Source organism: Camellia sinensis, chromosome 3, assembly GCF_055761805.1.
Source record: "Camellia sinensis isolate YWXY chromosome 3, ASM5576180v1, whole genome shotgun sequence".
Classification (NCBI taxonomy): Eukaryota; Viridiplantae; Streptophyta; class Magnoliopsida; order Ericales; family Theaceae; genus Camellia; species Camellia sinensis.
In genome coordinates, this window is record NC_138963.1 from 178,639,333 (window position 1) to 178,658,351 (window position 19,019).

Sequence of the window (19,019 nt, forward strand, 5' to 3'; positions counted from 1 at the left end):
GTATTTTAAGCTTACTTGTGCACTGTTTTGGGCTCAGACATAAACTGTAAAATACCTTTTTTTGAGCCCCGCTTCGACTTTGTTCAAGGGCTCTTCATTTTTTGGGCCAGTAGCTGCTACTTGCTTCATTACCTCTCTTACGGGGTCATTTTTGCATGTTAGCTTAGTCCTATTTGTGTTCATTGTTTGGCCTTCCTTAAAACTATAAATATGCTTGTTTTGGGACTTCCTTGAATCTTTCTTCACACTTCATGTTCAAATAACGCATGTTTTGTATAGCTATAGGCCAATGCATATGCCTAGTTTTGTATTTCGGGTTCATTCCATGCATCGGGTGCCATGTTTCCATCTTTCGGGGCTGTTTTGCATCATATTTCAGCACTGAAATTTGCATGTTTGCATACCATGTTTCATGCCTTGCCATGCCTTGTTAGAGTGGCATTTGTGCCTTAGGTTCGGTCCTCGGTTTGCGTGCATGTGTGCACGCATTTCGAGTGTCTCATTTTTTATCTCATGGCTACTAATGTGAGTGTGGCTGAGGTCCACTCATGTTGGTGTAAGTCCATTGTGCATTGAGTATGCCATTTCATTTTATAGCATTGCGTATGCTAGGTTGTATGTTAGAGCATTGTGTATGCCTTGTTACATCGTGCATTGTGTATGCCATCTCATAGCATTGTGCATGCTAGGTTGTATATTAGTTTCATTCATGCATGTCATGCATATTGCATTGTGCTTGGGATAGGAGTTAGCCCGAGCACGGAAAACGAGGGACGTTTCGTACTTCGAGTGACGGAACGTGTCTCAATTCCCAGTCACCGACACTCCGGATTATCCATGATGGAGTTTAGGTTTTGTTGTGTTTATATGTGCATTCATTTCATATTGAGTCGTGCAAATCGACTCCTCGGCCATCATGCATCGAGATGCGTGATTGGTGGCACGAGGATCAAGGACTACACTCCCTGAAGAGTAGTCATGCATACATATGTGAAAATACTTTGCCATGCCCCTTTGTTGCTCTCTGTTGCAGCAAATCAGAAATCAGCAGCCTTTCGAAGCTTGGCACGCATCCCGAGAATAATTGCAAACAGAAGCTAATTGGGGCATCGCAGTGGATTTCCACACAAGGCAACTCAAGCATGCATCATCCATCATCCGGAGCAGAGTTGAGGCAGTCCCTGCCTTGCATGCCAATTTATTGCTTTCCTAATTTAATTTGTTAATTAATTAGAGTTTTGTACATATTTGGACTGTAATATTCATTCGGGATTGTATATTATTTATTCGGACCCTCCGCGTGAGGGAAATATTGTAATAAGTGTGCGTGTGTGTGATGTATGTCTTCCAACCCCACGTCTTTCTCCCTTTTATTTACCAGCTTATAATGGTTAGATTAGGGCATATTTCAATTAGCATACAGTATGATAGCATGTTTGCATTCATTCATCTGTTTTGCATGCACCGGGCTCGGCGCATCATACTAACTGCATTGTATTTTCAATTTCAAATTGAATACATGTTAGCTGTAGCATTTCATATGCCATGTTTAGAATAGCCGAGCCTGCTATAGTTGCATTTTTGCATGTGTTGCATTAGACATTTCTGTATAATTAGGATCATGCATGGATTTCTAATTAGTTTCTGTTTTGGCTTGGAGTACTCGGTAAGTTTTATGCTTTAGCATCCTTGCATGCGTGTGAGTGACTACCATGATAGCATGCTTACCATGAGGCTAATTGCTTATGTGATATAACTGCCTGAATGCCTGTGGGTGAAGGTTGGGTTATTTGGATTGGAACAATTCATTCACTGTGTGTTTTAAGCCCACTAGATAGTGGCAAAATCATATTTTCTAAGCCCACCCGAGGGTGGCAAATTCACGTCTTAGCCTACTTGTGGGTAGCACCATCAAACCATTTTCAAACAAATAAACATGAAATGTTTTGTTCCAATTCAGGCGATCCAGTCTATACTTGTATGCTGTGCGCATCACATAGTAAATCTAGGCTAATAACCGGAATAAGAACGCATAATGTTTTCAAAAATAGATATCATGGTTAGTAGAGGCCGATCTTTGATCGGGCGAGCGGGGGTGCTCACGAAGTGACCTTCCCCAATCGTACCCAAGTTCCTGAGCCGAGGCAACTTTGGTGATGACGGACACATGGCCTTAGGCAAATGAGTCAGGGTTTCCTAAATTTCCCCAAAATAAAACATTTAGGTGGCGACTCTGTATCTGGCAAAGCAGTCCATGTTTGGTACTTCTTTCAAAATCTGTTTTCTCAAAACGATTTGCCGAATTTGGACTCTTTGGTTCAGATTAAGAACCGTGACAATTTTAGAGTCCTGAACTGTAGTGAGCCCAATATCGAACAGAACGGGGGACTCGTTCCTCCCCGGGGCCTTCGGGGACGTCTACATTCACTGGGTTCCACGGTTCCTGCGTTAGCTCGGCAGGAAGGCCGACGGCTAACCAGCATGACTTATCCCGAGCTCGGCTAAGCCGGAATGCAACCGAGCTCGGTCGTCATTGAGCTTGGCGAGCGGAGCGCTCTGGCTAGCTGTGCATCACGGCCATTGACAGCCGAGATGTTGCAGCTTGGCTGCCGAGCTCCCAGTGGTGCGGGCTGGCAGTTAGGTGATGTTCAGATAGATTTGTGCTGACAGATGGGATAGCAACACCACGTGTCGAAAGACTAATGAGAGTAGATTTGGGGCGCAAAAGGTATATAAGCGAGTCTGCGCCCCCCACGCTGAGGCAGTTGAACATTTGGTGAGATTTACACTAAACACTCAATCCTCTCTCTCTCTCTTTATCCCTGTGTGTGTCTAACTTGATCGTCAGAGGGGTATTCCGGCCACACACCGCCGGGTAGCTCACCGCCGTTGTGCTCGCAGGTCAATTGGACAGGCAGGAGCTTGGAAGAAAGGAGTACGGGCTTGCCGGAATATTTGCTCCCCATACAATATTTATTATTATTATTATTATTATTATTATTATTATTATTATTATTTTTGGTAAACAAACAGCAAAATAAATATTATGATGGAATAATTATTTATTATAATTCATTTCAATAAATTAAATTTAACATTAGAACTAACTCATCGGAGGCCCTATTTTTTAAACAAAATTCGAAGGCCTGAGATGGCCACCTTGCTGGCCTATCCTCAAAGTCGGCCCTGTAAAAGTATAACATACATATCATTGTCATTTTTTGCTAGTTTTTAGATGCTAACTTCTTCTTCATTTTTTTGATAATTTTTTTAAGTTGGTGCTGTTATAGATGATTAAATTGGCTATAGACATGTTATTTTTAACCTTTTAAATTTTTCTTTAATTTTTTGGGGCTCAAAAACATATCAAACTGTAATTTGTGTTAACTATAAAAATCAAAATTAATATAAATTATAAATTGTAAAACACCAAAAATGTCATTTATGAGTAAGTGGGGTTTCTCTTTCCTTTTTATTGAAGAAGTAAGAGTCAAAACAAAAACCTCACCGACAACATGCCACAAATGTCACGAAATAATCTTATTCTGCTAATGGGTCTTTTATCAAGGCTCGTAACCATTGATTTGTTATATTTGAACTTTTATATTACGTAAGTCAAGAATTGATCACATGTGGACTACGTCAATGATGTGATTTAAATTCAAAATTCTATTTTATATATCTTTTTTATTAATAACATGAGAAATGTTTGGAATCCTTTTTTTGAGATTCTATGATTTTTAATTTGATTTTGATCTCTCATATATATATGGGCCTATTCATATAGTATAAACCCCATATTATATGTATAAAACCCACATTATAAGTAGTCTATTCACAATTGTAATAATATTTCCCTTTTACGCGTGTTCGAAAGATCATCGTGGAATCTTCTCAGATCTTTGTCATGGAGTCTGAATTTATTTCTGCCGTGTCAACAAAATACGCTCTCTCATTAGTTAATTTCACATTGTTTATTGAACTACTCTCTCTTAATTTATTTATGAATGTTTTGAAAAGTTGATAAAAAATTATTTTTTTTAATTTTTTTTATCTTTTAATGAATACAAAATGTGAGAGGTGACGTGACCAAAAATGAGTAAAAAACTAAAAGTTGACTTTTTATCGTTCTTCCCAAAAGACCCTTCAATATCCCATTATTTATAAGAACACTCTTTTAATTCAACTAATAAAAAAGTATAATAGAAATCATAACAAAAATTTATAAAATATTTTATAAAAAAATTTCGTTCTTTCATTAATGTGAGACGTTTTATTGTATGTGTGATATAACGATAAAGAGTCTTTCATAATCATTTTTATGATATTTTTTTTTATGATCTCTATCATTACTTTAAATTATTTAAATAAATTCCCACTCCTTTGCCACGTGGTTGACAACGCAGGCCGCGGTAGTTAGGTTCAAAACTTGAACATTTGTTTTTTCGAATCTCTAATAAATTATAGTTGGATAAATTACGCTAATAGTCTCTATAGTTTGGGACTTGTGTTACTTTAATTCTTGACATTTTAATTATGACACATTTGATCATAAATTTTGAATCTTGTTCCAAATAAGAACAATTGAAGATATCATTAGATTTTTCAATGGCAAAATCGTCAATTTGATAAAATATAAACTAGGGCGAATTACACTAACAGTCCCTATAGTTTATGGTTTGTGTCACTTTAGTCTCTAACTTTCAATTGTGACACATAAGACCCTAAATTTTGAATCTTGTTCAAATAAGGACAATTGAAGATATCATTGTTTAATTTCAAAGGCAAAGTAGTTAATTTGATAAAAATATAAACTAATTTGACCTAAATAAATGTCAAAAAAATATTTTTAAATTTTTAAAAATAATTTCTGCTCACCAAAGATAAAATTATATAAAATTAATAAATCTTTTAGACATTTATTTATTTATTTATTTATTTTACCAAATTAAATTTTATTATGTGTTTGGATGATGATCATATAATAGGTGGTTGTTAAGCTTTTAATGTGTAATCAATATATTTAATATATGAAATATTTTTAGTTTTGAATTTTTTGATTTAATAGATTGGTTTAATAATGATATCAAAGTTATCGTCATATTTGACTTTTGAAAAAATCGAAACTAATTTAATGAAAATAAAAATAACCATCCATTACATGATCATCATCCAAACACATAATAAATATTAATTTGGTAAAATAAATAAATAAATATCTAAAAAATTTATCAATTTTACATAATTTTATCTTTAATGGGTAGAAATAAATTTTAAAAATTCAAAAATATTTATTGACATTTATTTTGTCAAATTCAAATATATTTTATCAAATTGATGATTTTGCCCTTAAAATTAAGTAATGGTGTCTTCAATTGTCCTTATTTGGAACAATATTCAAAATTTAGGGTCAAATGTGTCACAATTGAAAAGTTAAGGACCAAAGTGACACAAGGCTTAAACTATAGGGACTGTTAGTATAATTTGCCCTATAAACTAATTTGACAAAAATAAATGTCAAACAAATATTTTTAAATTTTTAAAAATTATTTTTACCCACTAAAAATAAAATTGTGTAATATTGATACATTTTTTAGACATTTATTTATCTTTTACCAAATTAATTTTTATTATGTGTTTGGATGATAATCATGTAAAATTAATTTTTAAAAATCAATCATGTAATTTTTATTAATTTTTATCAATTTTACATAATTTTATCATTGGTGGATAAAAATAATTTTTAAAAAATTAAAATATTTTTTTGACATTTATTTTTTTTAAATTAGTTTATATTTTATTAAATTGATGATTTTGCTCTTGAAATTAAACAATGGTATCTTCAATTGTTTTTATTTAGAACAAGATTCAAAATTCAGGATCAAATGTGTCATAATTAAAAAGTTAGGGATCAAAGTGACACGAATCCCAAATTATAAGGACCGTTAATGTAAATGACCATTATAATTTTATGAATTGTAATATATTATAAATTAAATTAGATCTATACGTAAGATAACTTGAATCACAATCTTATATGGATAAGATATGGGGGCTTGCATGATATGGAAGCAGTTGGTAATTTAGGTTCCGTTTATTTTTATGTAAAATATTTTTGTCAAAAATATTTTAATCATTTTTTGTTATTTGATTAAATGAAAAGCAAGTAAAATATTTTTTAAGCAAAATATTCTTGCATCATTTTTCAAAAAATGACTTGCCTTTTAAAATTTTATAAGTTAATTTTTATAAAGTTGATTCTTACTCACTATTTTTTCAACACATTTTATCATTTTCAAATAAATATATTAACTCACTAAAAAAATCATAAATTACACTTTATTAAATCAAAATTTCTAATTAAACAATAAAATATTTTTATTTTAACTGTTAACCAAATACCAAAGAATAAAAATAATATTTTTCTATATAAAATTGATGTATTAAAAAAATATTTTACATCGAAACAAAAATAATTTTTCCATTTATACCATCAATCACATCCAAATAATATTACAGAGTCTTTCTTCCGGTCTTCGTCAAGTCCATACATTCAAGTCTACGTCAAGTTCATATAACTGTTTATTCAATTCGTTCGCATATAAGGAAATAAATAAAAAAAGAAAAAAAAGAAAAGAAAAGAAAAAGAAAAGAAAAAGAAAAATACACTCTCAGATCTTTGTCATAGAGTGTGAATTTATTTCTCTTTGACGCGTGTTCGAAGAGATCATCATGGAATCTTCTCATATCTTTGTCATGGAGTGTGAATTTATTTCTGCCGTGTCAACAAAATACTCTCTCTCATTAGTTAATTTTACATTGTTTATTGGACTACTCTTCTAATTTAGAAATATTTTAAAAAGTTAGTAAAAAATTAATTTTTTAATTTTTTTAATTTATTTTATCTTTTTTAAGTACAAAATATAAGATGTGATATGACTCAAAATCGATAAAAAATTAAAAACTAACTTTTTACCCTCTTTTCAAAAAAACCCTCAATATCCCGTTATTTATAGGAACACTCTTTTAATTCAACTAATAAAAAAGTATATTAGGAATCATAAAAAAATATTATAAAATATTTTATAAAAAATTTTCATTCTCTGATTAATGTGGAATATTTTATTATATGTGTGATATAATGATAAAGAGTCTTTTATAATCATTTTTATGATTCGAACCATTACTTTCAATTGTTTAAATAAATTCACACTTCTTTGCCATGTGGTTGACAACGCCGGCCGTGGTAGTTAGGTTCAAAACTTGAACATACGTTTTCTGAATTTCTAATAAATTATAGTTGGGTGAATTATATTAATAGTTCTTATAATTTAGGGTTTGTGTCACTTTGATCTCTGATTTTTTAATTATAATATATTTGACCCTGAATTTTGAATCTTGTTCCAAATAAGGACAATTGAAGATATCATTAGATTTTTCAAGGGTAAAATCATCAATTTGATAAAATATAAACTAATTTGACAAAAATGAATGTCAAACAAATATTTTTGAATTTTTAAAAATTATTTCTATCTACTAAAAATAAAATTGTGTTAAATTGATAAATCTTTTAGACATTTATTTATTTTTTTACCAAATTAGTTTTTATTATGTGTTTGGATGATATTCATGTAAAATTAATTTTTAAAAAGTAATCATGTAATTTTTATTAATTTTTATCAATTTTACATACTTTTATCATTGATGGATAAAAATAATTTTTAAAAAATTAAAAATATTTTTTTTGACATTTTTGTCAAATTAGTTTATATTTTATTAAATTAACGATTTTGCCCTTGAAATTAAATAATGATATCTTCAATTGTTCTTATTTGGAACAAAATTAAAAATTTAGGGTCAAATGTGTCACATTTGAAAAGTCATAGATCAAAATGACATGAGTCCCAAATTATAGGGACGGTTAATCTAATTTACCCATTATAGTTTTATGAATAGTAATATATTATAAATTAAATTAGATCTATACATAAGATAACTTGAATCACAATCTTATATGGATAAGATATGGGGGCTTACATATAGATATGGAAGCAGCTGGTAATTTAGGTTCCGTTTATTTTAACGTAGAATATTTTTGTCAAAGATAGTTTAATTGTTTTTTTGTTATTTGATTAAATAAAAAGTAAGTAAAATATTTTTTAAGCAAAATATTTTTGTATCATTTTTCAAAAAATGACTTGCCTTTTAAAATTTAAGAAGTTAATTTTTATAAAGTTGATTTTTACTCACTATTTTTTCAGCACATTTTATCATTTTCAAATAAATATATTAACTCACTAAAAAGTCATAAATTACATTTTATTAAATCAAAATTTTTAAATTAAACAATAAAATATTTTTATTTTAAGTGTCAACCAAATGTCGAAAAATAATATAAAATCGATGTATGAAAAAAATATTTTACATCCATTTATACCATCAATCACGTCCAAATAATATTGCGAAGTTTTTCTTCAAGTCTTCTCAAGTCCATACATTCAAGTCTTCGTCAACTCCATACAGCTGTTTATTCAATTCGTTTACACATAAGGAAATAAAAATTAAAAAAAAAAATTTTCATGAATAAAAGAAAATATTAATTGACCAGATTTTTTATACAACCCCCCCCCCCAAAATCACATCCAAATAGTATTGCGGAGTTTTTCTTCAAGTCTTCGTCAAGTCCATACAACTGTTTATTTAATACGCTCACAGATAAGGAAATAAATAAATAAATAAATAAATAAAAGATTATTATAAACTATGATCAAAATATCAGTTACATTTTTATAAACTATGATCAAAATATTAGCTGTCTTTTTAAATAATCACACTAGTAATTTTGTATAATAATTCTCTACCATTTTTCTATTTTTAATTTTTTTAATAAATAAAATTTATTGAAAAAAGAGCTATCAAGAAGGAGATGCTAAAGAATACAATACAAATAATCAAGAACCAAACAATCATTTTTCTATATTTACAATAACGACTTGTCTAAACTGACTCCAAGCAGCTCGCCAGACTTGACTTCTTTTCCCCCATTTGCTTCTTCCTTTTTTTTTTTTTTTTTATACTAACTTTTCTGGTTCCTTGACTTTTCGTTTTATAGTTACTTCCTTCACCATGCTCAGGAAGGATGTATTTTCCTTCTCATCTGCTAGACACTTACCTAGAAGATCCCTTCCTCTTTATTATTATTATTATTATTAATATTTGGGATAAATTACACAATTGATTCCTATAATTTTTCACTTTAGATTTCGTAGCAATAATTTTATCAATTTTGTCCATGTACTTTCATTTTGGTTCCAATGCACTCCATCTATCATTATCGGTTAATATTCAAATGAAAAAAGAAGAAGAGACATTAGCGAAATTAGTGGGAGAAAATAAAATTTTGTTAAGATTTATTAATTTTTCTTTTATGAGTGGGAATTGCTAACATGCACATATTAGTCGAAAAGTGTTAGTTTTCTATGCAAAACAATAATGAAAAACGATAGTGGGTTCATGTTAGAATAGAAATGAAAATATGGCATTTAGATTGTTGAAATCGAAATTACGAAAATTAAAGTGAATTTTTTTTAAAATTATAGATATCAATGATGTAATTTATCAGTCTCTCAAGTTCTTTGTTCAATTTTGGCCATTGGTCAATCACTGGCCCTCACTCTAATGATTTGATTTGGTAATGATTTGATTTGGTAATTTTATTGGTATGCAGATCATTCATAAAAAAACTAGATTGATAATCAAACAATCAATTTCAAAATTATACTTGTTATCTATTTCAGTGAAGACAGATGCGATAATATCATATTGTTACAATTATCCAATTAATTTAATTTTTTTATAAAATTACCCACACAGTAAGATTTAAAAGATCAATATATTGAATCATCAAAATAGAATCCGGAACAAACAGACCTAATTCACATAGTGTACTAGAGACAACCCCAATCACTAAATCAACTCTTAATTAAATCGAAACAATCTAATGTAGGCACATAATTTTACAAAACACAAAAAACAATAATAAAAAATCATCACCCAATTTGTCATCATTGAATAGTACAAAAAAATCACTTCCCACCATCCATTGGCAACATCAGATCACACTATCATACCCAGTTGTTGTGTTACTACTACTAGTAGTACAACCTTCTAACTCAAACCCATTTAACTTTCCACCGAGCAAGTGTTCACTCTCTTTGCCATTCAAATCAATTTTAACCCATGGATGTTTCTTTTTTTTGTTGATCAACCCCTCCAATTCTATTGCTTTTTTCTTCATAGTAGGCCTCTCTTCTGTTTTTACTATTAAGCACCTCTTTGCAATATTAGCTACTTCTGTGAGCTCCTCAACAATTCCATCAATTTCTATTTGTTCATCAATAACTTGGAACAACCAATCATTTTTCATACACGAGAGAAAATACCTAGCTAGACTCTTCTCCTTCTGGCTTGCCAAATGACAACACCTTCTTTCCTGTGATTAACTCCACAAGGACTACTCCAAAGCTATAAATATCACTTTTTTCTATCAATTGGTTTGTTAGCATGTTGTCAAGGTCTAAGTATCCAAGAGTTCCTTGCACCACCATTGCTAATTGATCTTGGTCTAGTGGAACCAACCTTGATGATCCAAAGTCCGACACTCTTTCAGTGTAGTTATTGTCTAAGAGTATATTCGTAGACTTCACATTGCAGAGTGCAAATATGACAATACTCCTGCAATTTCAACAACCATTCGTAAACAATTTTCTCATGATATATTAGGTGCCTTGATTTGGTTTTGTATATGATCAAACAGAGTGCCATTGGTGACGAATTCATAGACAAATAAAGGGAATTGAGTTTCCAAACAACAACCTAAGAGTTTGATCACATTCCTGTGATTGATCTGCTAAAGCACGACTGCCTCGTTGAGGAATTGCTTTATTTGACTTTGATTCATAATTTGCGATTTTTTGATGGCCATTGTCATGTTATTTGCTAGAATTCCCTTCTGAATTGTTCCAAAATCTTTTCTGCCAACAATTTTATTGTCATCGTAGTTGTTGGTAACCTGCTTGAGCTCTTCCAATAAAGCAAAAATTTTGTCCACTGCTTGAGTTGATCTCTTTAGTCCAGAGAGTTGTTGTTTCAACATTAATCCACTATTCTGCTTGAAGAACTTTTCTTTTAAACTTCATAAGCGTTATTTTCTTGAAAATCCAATACGTAGTATGGGACCTGCATGTAAGATTTACCCCATGTGAGACATATGTGTCCCATTCTGTATTTGGTATTTGTATGCATAGACTTATTGATTTTATAAATATTAATAATTAAAATCATAAACTTTTCCTATAATTTTATAATTATTTTTGAATAGTTGGACTGAAATGTAATTTCCCCTAGAAAAAATAGGTCAATGTTAATTTTGAAAAATAATTACAGATTCATGATAAATTTTATACATTTTAATATAAAAAAATTTGTGTATCAATAGATAAGAGAATAATTGCATTATCAAAAATATTTACATTATCAAACATACCACTACCACACAATAATTATAAAGTTAATGAAGTCCAATAACCAATCTACCATGCCCACTAAGTCAAACCCAACAACCACTACCAATTACATACGATCCCTTTAATGGTTGATAGAAAGTTAACAAAGTCTAACAAACCTACTAAGCCAAGGCCAATAACCACTAATAATCACTTACAACCCCATAATGGGAAGAAATAGACCAACCAACAAAAAGGGTATTGAGAGGGGAGATTTGCACGTTAGTACGGCCGAGCTACGATAATGCCGATCATGACGAACTGCACGGCGCCGAGCAGACTCCTCTCTTGCACGGCCTAGCGGCCTGACTTGCACGGCCGGAGAGGTCGACCGACCAGACACGAACCCATGCCTGGCCGAGCTATGACGCGGCCGAGCGCGCAGCGGTGTCTGATGACCAAGCTAAAAGGAGCCCGGACTAGACTTGAGATGCGATTAGCGCCGGCATGCGCCTAACCGATCGGCCGAGATGGACGAGCTTCATGTGATCAAGAATGAAGAACGGTGAAAGTCTAGCGTGCTTCATGGCCGGTCAGTCAGGTGGGACCGATCATAAATTGCCCGGTCATAAGCATAACACTTTGGCTCATTTGCCAAGTGGCAGGTCGGCGTTTATTAGCTCGATTGTGTGCTTGTGGAGAATTGCCTCCACAAGGAACCGGCCGGTTGTGGGACTTCGGTTAAGTGTGCCACCTGGGCCAATGGCGTGAGGGAGAGGACATCTGCTCCACGCACGCACCAATACCGTTTGGCAGTTCTGCATGTGCTGATTGGAGGACAAAATCTTTACACGCGTAAGGTGGTGAGAGGCAGGCACTGCCACCTGTCCAGGGAAGGACGACAGAGGTGGTGCGCGCACGATCTTGGGGCTGCATGGCCAGCCTAGAAATAGTGGAGGAAGGCGAACGTTAGAGGTATGCAACTTCTTTCTCTAAGAAAACACCCTCTCTCTTTAGTCTTCTTCTTTAAGTGGCCTGACTTGATCGTCAGAGGGTCTATCCGGCACACCACCACCGGGCAGCTCACCGTTTTTGTGTTGCCAGGTTAGACGTCGTCAAGAGAGGCTTGGAGTGCAAGGAGTACGGAAAGTAGAGGATATTTCGCCCCCGTACAATTGGCGCCGACTGTGGGAAAAGTTGGTACTCAACCCTTGTTCTTTGAGCCTCTTTGACCATTTCCATGGCCAACAACGACGAAGCCCCACTGTCCGTCGTCGATGGCGTCACACCTGAGTATGTCTGCTTGAGAGAAGGCCCCCCGAATATTCCAGCCATGGCAGGCCTAGAGACTTCTTCACGAGGTGCACGAGACAAACGTGGAAGGAGTACTGATCGCTCGCCGAGTCCAGAGGGCCGCCGACACCGGGGGGAGTCCTATGCGCAGCGCCTGGAGCACAAACTCAAGGAGCGGCGGAGATGGAGCTGCTGAATGCCAGATTAAAGGGAAGGGTGTTGCTGGAGAGGGCAACCTCAGTGAGCGCACCCCGTCCCCTCGTTGTAGCAGTCGCCGCCAGGGGAGGACTCACTCTCTCTCCATCACCAGGAACTATGGGGTTGGAGATTCCGACCAAAGAGAGGGCAGGTCCCTCTCTCGCGACAGCACTTACCGCCCCTCACGCTCGACGCCGACGTCGCGATCCTCTTTCTCCAGACGTTCCAGGGACTTGAGGGACGTATTGGAGGAGAGGGCGCGCCGTCGGGAGGCTCAGAGAGTGTCGGCATTGCAGAGGTTGAGCGCTCCAGTTCGTTGTAGTGAGGAAGTGGCGATGCCAGCCCCCAAAATGATAGCCCCTGCGCTGATGGACAAAGAGATGGTGCGACTTACAGCCACGTTGCTGTCTCCAGAGATTGAGAGTACACCACTCCCCATCGAATTCCACCAGCCAAAGTTCACTTTGTACGACGGCAAGACAGATCCGTACATGCATGTGAGCCATTACCGGCAAGTAATGGCTGGCCACCGGCGCAACGACGCCTTGATGTGCCTCATATTCCCATCAAGCTTGGGAGAGTTGGGTTTGAAGTGGTTCGAAAGGCTCCCGGATTGGAGTATTGAGGGGTGGCAGCAACTAGCGGAAGCCTTCGTCACCAGATTCAAAACCAACACACGAACGCTGAAGGAGGTCGACCATCTCTGGGCGTCAAGATGGAGTCTGGATGTTCGTTGAAGGCATACAATGCAAAATACTGGGAAACTTACAATGAGATCCTCGACTGCCCCACCAATCTGGCAATCACTCAATACAAACAAGGTCTCCCAGTCGGACATAGGCTGCGAGATTTACTCACGATGCATCAACCCACAACCATGGAGTCATTGATGCAGCGGATCAATGAGCACATTCGCGTCGAGGATGATGCCGCTTCCGCGATCGAGAAGGATAATCCGGTCGTGACAGACAGAAGGGTGGCGGGGAAAGTTCACTTGGTTGGGCAGGAGGATAACCGCCCCAACACTCGGTCAAAAGATCAGCGCCATGGTTCAAACCGTGATGCCAGAAACAAGGGCCGTAGACACGACCGGGCTGACACTCCCCATGATGCAGCAGAGGATGCCAAAAGAAAATTGAAGGCACAGACTGGAATCACCACGATCTTTAAAATCCCCATCTACCGCATTTTGAGCAAGATTCGAGGTGAACCCTTCGTCCGTTGGCCGGCCAAGTTGGGGAGTGCGCAGAGGGGCTTCAATTCAAAATATCGCTGCACCTTCCATGAAGAACGGGGCCACCGAACGGAGGACTGCTTGCCGCTCAAACAACACTTGGAGGAGTTGGTGGCGGCTGGACATCTTGACCAATACATAGATGGGGGAATGAAGGCTGCACCATCAGGGCAAGCCGAGCCAAACGGCCTAGCCGCCCTGGATGCGGCCCCGCAAGGTGTAATCAACGTTATCCATGGTATCATTGAACCGGCCAGGGTCTACGAGCTGAGAGGGATGATCAAGAAGGCCGAGCACATGAGGGAAGTGCTCTGTGTTCAGCCCGCTGTGAAGAGGGGAAAGACTGAAGAGAGGGACATCCTTTCATTCTCGACCAAGAACTTGGAAAGAGTTCAGATGCCGTGCAATGATGCTTTAGTAGTCACTCTTCGCGTCAAAGACTTTGACATCAAGAGAATCTTGATCGACTAGGGGAGTTCGGTAGAAATTATGTATTATGACGTGTTTAAACAAATGAAGTTGGAAGACAAGGACTTGGCCCCGCAACGTCCCTTTTGGTCGGCTTCAACTCACAGCCAGAATGGCCAATCGGAAAGATTATTTTGCCGGTCAAAGCAGGATCGGTCGTAAAGCAAGTAGAATTCTGGGTGCTCAAAGTTCCATTGACTTACAACTTGCTCTTAGGCAGGGGCTGCCTACACGCCATGCAAGCAGTTGCTTCGACCTTCCACCAAGTCATGCGCTTTTCGGCACCAAGCGGACAAATAGAGGAAGTTTGGGGGGACCAGGTGATGGCAAAACAATGCTTCGTTGCGGTAAATGGCAGCCGAGCGGCCAAAGGGTTCGTCCAAATGATTGAGGGGCCCGAGGGTAAAGAGGTCCTTGAAGACGTAGGAAGAAAGGCTGAGGAAAAATCGGTCGAAGATTTGATGAAAGTGCGCATTGACGAGAACGATCCAACTAAATTCTTTCTCTTGGGATCATCCTTGTCTAGCGCCGAGCGGATGGATTATGTCAACTTCTTGGTTTCCAATTTGGAGGCCTTTGCCTGGACGCCTTACGACATGCCTGGCATCGACCCGAGCTTCATTTGTCATCAGTTGAATGTCTTCCCCAATGCACGACCAGTCATTCAAAGGACGCGCCGCTCAGCCTTGCACCATGCTGAAGTGGTGGCAGAAGAAGTGAAGAATTTGTTGGAAGTTGGGGGCATAGAGGAGGTGCAATACCCTCGGTAGATATCCAACACGGTGGTTGTTCCGAAGAAGAACGACAAGTGGCGAGTCTGCGTTGACTACAAGACTGTCAACCGAGCTTGCCCCAAGGACAGTTTTCCCCTTCCACGAATTAACCAGCTGGTGGACTTAACCGTTGGCCATCGGAGGTTTAGCTTCCTGGACGCATATCGCGGCTACCACCAGATAGCCATGTATAAACCGGACAGAGAGATCACGTCGTTCACAACCCCCAGAGGCTTATATTGCTACAAAGTCATGCCGTTCGGACTAAAGAACGCCGGGGCGACCTTTCAGCGGATGGTAACAAAAATGTTCGCTCCTCTCTTGGGCCGAACAATGGAAGCCTATATCGACGATATGGTGGTGAAGAGTAAGGAGAAGTCTCAACACCTCACCGACCTTGCAGAGATGTTCGCCATACTTAAGCTCCACAAGCTTCATTTGAACGCCACCAAGTGCGCCTTCGGAGTTGGCACCGGAAAGTTTCTGGGTTTCTTGGTCACAAACCAAGGAATTGAAGCCGACCCATCCCAAATCAAGGCAATACAAGAGCTGGAGCGCCCAAACTCCACAAAGGACGTGCAACATCATGCTGGGATGGCAGCCGCGCTGAACAGATTTATCAGCCGGTCTTCGGATCGTTGCAGGCCCTTCTTCAAGACCTTGAAGGCTAAGTTTTTATGGGACGATGAGTGTGACCACGCACTGGCAGAACTAAAAGCGTACCTCTCCTCGTTCCCTATTTTGGTCACACCTCAGCCGGGCGAAGAGTTGTACCTCTACTTGGCAGTCTCTCAACATGCGGTGAGCGCTGTTCTAGTCCATGCTGAAGGCATTCAACACTTGCCCATTTTCTATGTGAGCAAGACTCTGCTCCCCGCCGAGACGCGATATCTTCCGCTGGAAAAATTGGAACTGGCCCTGATGATGGCGTCGAGAAAGCTGGCACACTATTTTCACGGCCATACAATAGTTGTGTTGACCGAGTTTCCGCTTAAGGTGCTCTTCGAAAAGGCAGACTTCACTGGGAGGATTCTGAAATGGGCCGTGGAATTGGGACAGTACAACATCAAGTTCCGCCCGCACACCGCGATCAAGGCTCAAGCTCTTGCAGATTTTGTGGCGGAATTTTCCCCCGGAACGCATCCAGTTTGCCCGGTTGAATTGGCCAGTGCGGATCTAGCACAGCCCATGGTTCAGGCAATAAAGGCAAGTGTTGGTGCGCAAGAGGAGGAAGGGCAAAGAGCGACCGAACCAGCGAAGGCAAATGACTAGATGAAGGAGGGAATCGACCATGACAAGGAAAGAGACCAGAATGAGCCAACCAGAGACTTGGATTTGAGGAGTTCCCAAAACCCTTCTGATTGCTGGAAGCTATTTGTCGGCGAGATGTGGAAACTCTTCGTCGATGGGGCATCCAACAGACATGGGGCCGGGCTGGGTATCGTGCTGACTTCACCGGAAGGAATGATCATTGAACAAGCAATTACGCTAGGTTTCCCGGCATCCAACAACGAGGCGGAATATGAAGCCCTCCTTGCCGGGCTAAGAAGCGCACTAAGAATGAAAGCGTCGGCCCTAATGGTGTTCAGCGATTCCAAGCTGGTGGTCAATCAAGTCTCAGGCGAGTATGAGGCCAGGGATGAAAGAATGGCCAAGTATCAGGCGCTGGTGCATGCAGAGATCAAGAAGTTCGATGCCATAAGGGTAGAGCAGATCAACCGCGAAGGAAACAACACGACTGAGATTGTTTCCCCTTAATTAGACATGCTAATAATAATTTATCCCCTTAATTAGATCCGGGCAAAGTCAGAGCGGTAAAGGCAAGTCAACAACCTCAGTCGTGTTGTTTCCGGGCAAAGTCAGAGCGGTTTTGGCTCTCCTCGTCTGGGGCCTTGTACAAGAAATCTTTCACCGGGTCGTATTTGAAATGTGTCCACCCCACCAAGGTGGAGGCTTTCCTCTATGAGATACACGATGGCATCTATGGAAGCCATACTGGAGGCAGGTCCTTGGCTTACCGAGCAATTTCCCAAGGTTACTGGTGGCCGTGCATGCAGGCGGACACGCAGAAATACGTTCGCCGGTGTGAAAAGTGTCAGAAATTCGCTCACCAGATCCACTAGCCAGCTAGAGATTTACTCCCACTTTCAAGTTCTTGGCCGTTCGCGCTTTGAGGATTGGATATTGTTGGACCACTCCCAGCAGCACCGGGCAATCTCAAGTTCTTCATCGCCGCCACCGACTATTTCACCAAGTGGGTTGAGGCCGAGCCACTAGCGACCATAAAGGAAAAGGACGTGAAGAAGTTTGTATGGCAAAACGTCATCACCCGTTTTGGTATACCCCAGGCCCTCATCTCGGATAATGGCACTCAATTTGATGGTAAACTCTTTCGCAGATTTTGTGAAGAGTTGAAGATCGAGTTCTACAATTTGACACCGGCCTATCCTCAGTCGAATGGTCAAGTAGAGGCCTCAAACAAGACCATCCTGGACGGGCTGAAGAAGCGGCTTGAGAAGGCTAAGGGCAAGTGGGTTGAAGAACTCCCTAATGTGCTCTGGGCATACCGCACTACCCTAAGACGGTCGACCGGGGAAACACCATTCGCTTTGGCCTACAGCATGGAGGCCGTCATCCCGTTGGAAATTGGCATGCCAACCATCCACTCTGAAAGTTTCCAGCCTGATCTAAACGATGAAGCCGTGGCATTGGAACTTGACCTCGCTGAAGAAAGGAGGGAGCGAGCGCTAATTCACATTGCTACTTACCAACAAGAACTATCGAAAAAATACAACAAGGCAGTGCACCCCAGGCTATTCAAGATTGGGGACTGGGTCTTGAGAAAGGTGCTTGGAAATACGGTGGTCCTTGGCGAAGGAAAGCTCGGTGCAAATTGGGAAGGACCATACAAGGTGATTGGTCTTGCTGGTAAAGGGGCATACCATCTGGAAGATTTAGATGGCAAGGCTGTCCCCAGACCATGGAATGTGGCCAACCTTAAGGTCTTTTACTTTTAAGATGTAATTTTCTTGTGTTGTTTAGCTTTTCTAGACCTTTAGCCTCTTGGCACTTGATGTAAAAGATAGCAATGCTTTTGTAATGAAAAATAGCCCTCTTGTTGTTTGGTATTACATCTTTGTACAATGACATCGCAAGGATGTCAGGCAATTATGGATGCCAAGGGCAAGGAGATCGCACAAACATTTGGTGCATTGTCCAACGATATAATTGGCGTATGGACCAATTCGCATTAGGGCCGAGCTGGTTTTGCTCGCCCGGTTGAAATGTTGGCGTCATGACCAACTTAACTGAAACATTGGTGTTTTGCCCAATGTAAGGGCCGAGCTGATTTTGCTCGGCCTAGTTGGTAAATTGGTGTCTTGTCCAATATGGAAAACGAGCGGAGTTTGCTCGGCAGAATTCGCAATGTTGGAGTTTTGTCCAACCGATAAAAAGCCGAGCTGACTTTGCTCGGCGGAAAAGAAATGTTGGCGGCTTACCCAACTTAAAAGGCGAGCTGATTTTGCTCGGTCACATTGAAGTATTGGA

The 19,019-nt window shown here is 38.5% G+C and overlaps 2 protein-coding genes across 2 annotated transcripts; both read left to right on the forward strand.

The window, feature by feature from the left end:
- Positions 1–16,742: 16,742 nt before the first annotated feature.
- LOC145822057 (uncharacterized) lies at positions 16,743–17,228 on the forward strand. The gene has a single exon (XM_082918640.1). The coding sequence runs from the start codon at positions 16,743–16,745 to the stop codon at positions 17,226–17,228; it is 486 nt and encodes a 161-aa protein (XP_082774766.1).
- An 863-nt stretch (positions 17,229–18,091) lies between these two features.
- LOC145822058 (uncharacterized) lies at positions 18,092–18,487 on the forward strand. Its single transcript, XM_082918641.1, has one exon. It carries the CDS (start codon positions 18,092–18,094, stop codon positions 18,485–18,487), a length of 396 nt encoding a protein of 131 aa, XP_082774767.1.
- Positions 18,488–19,019: the final 532 nt, after the last annotated feature.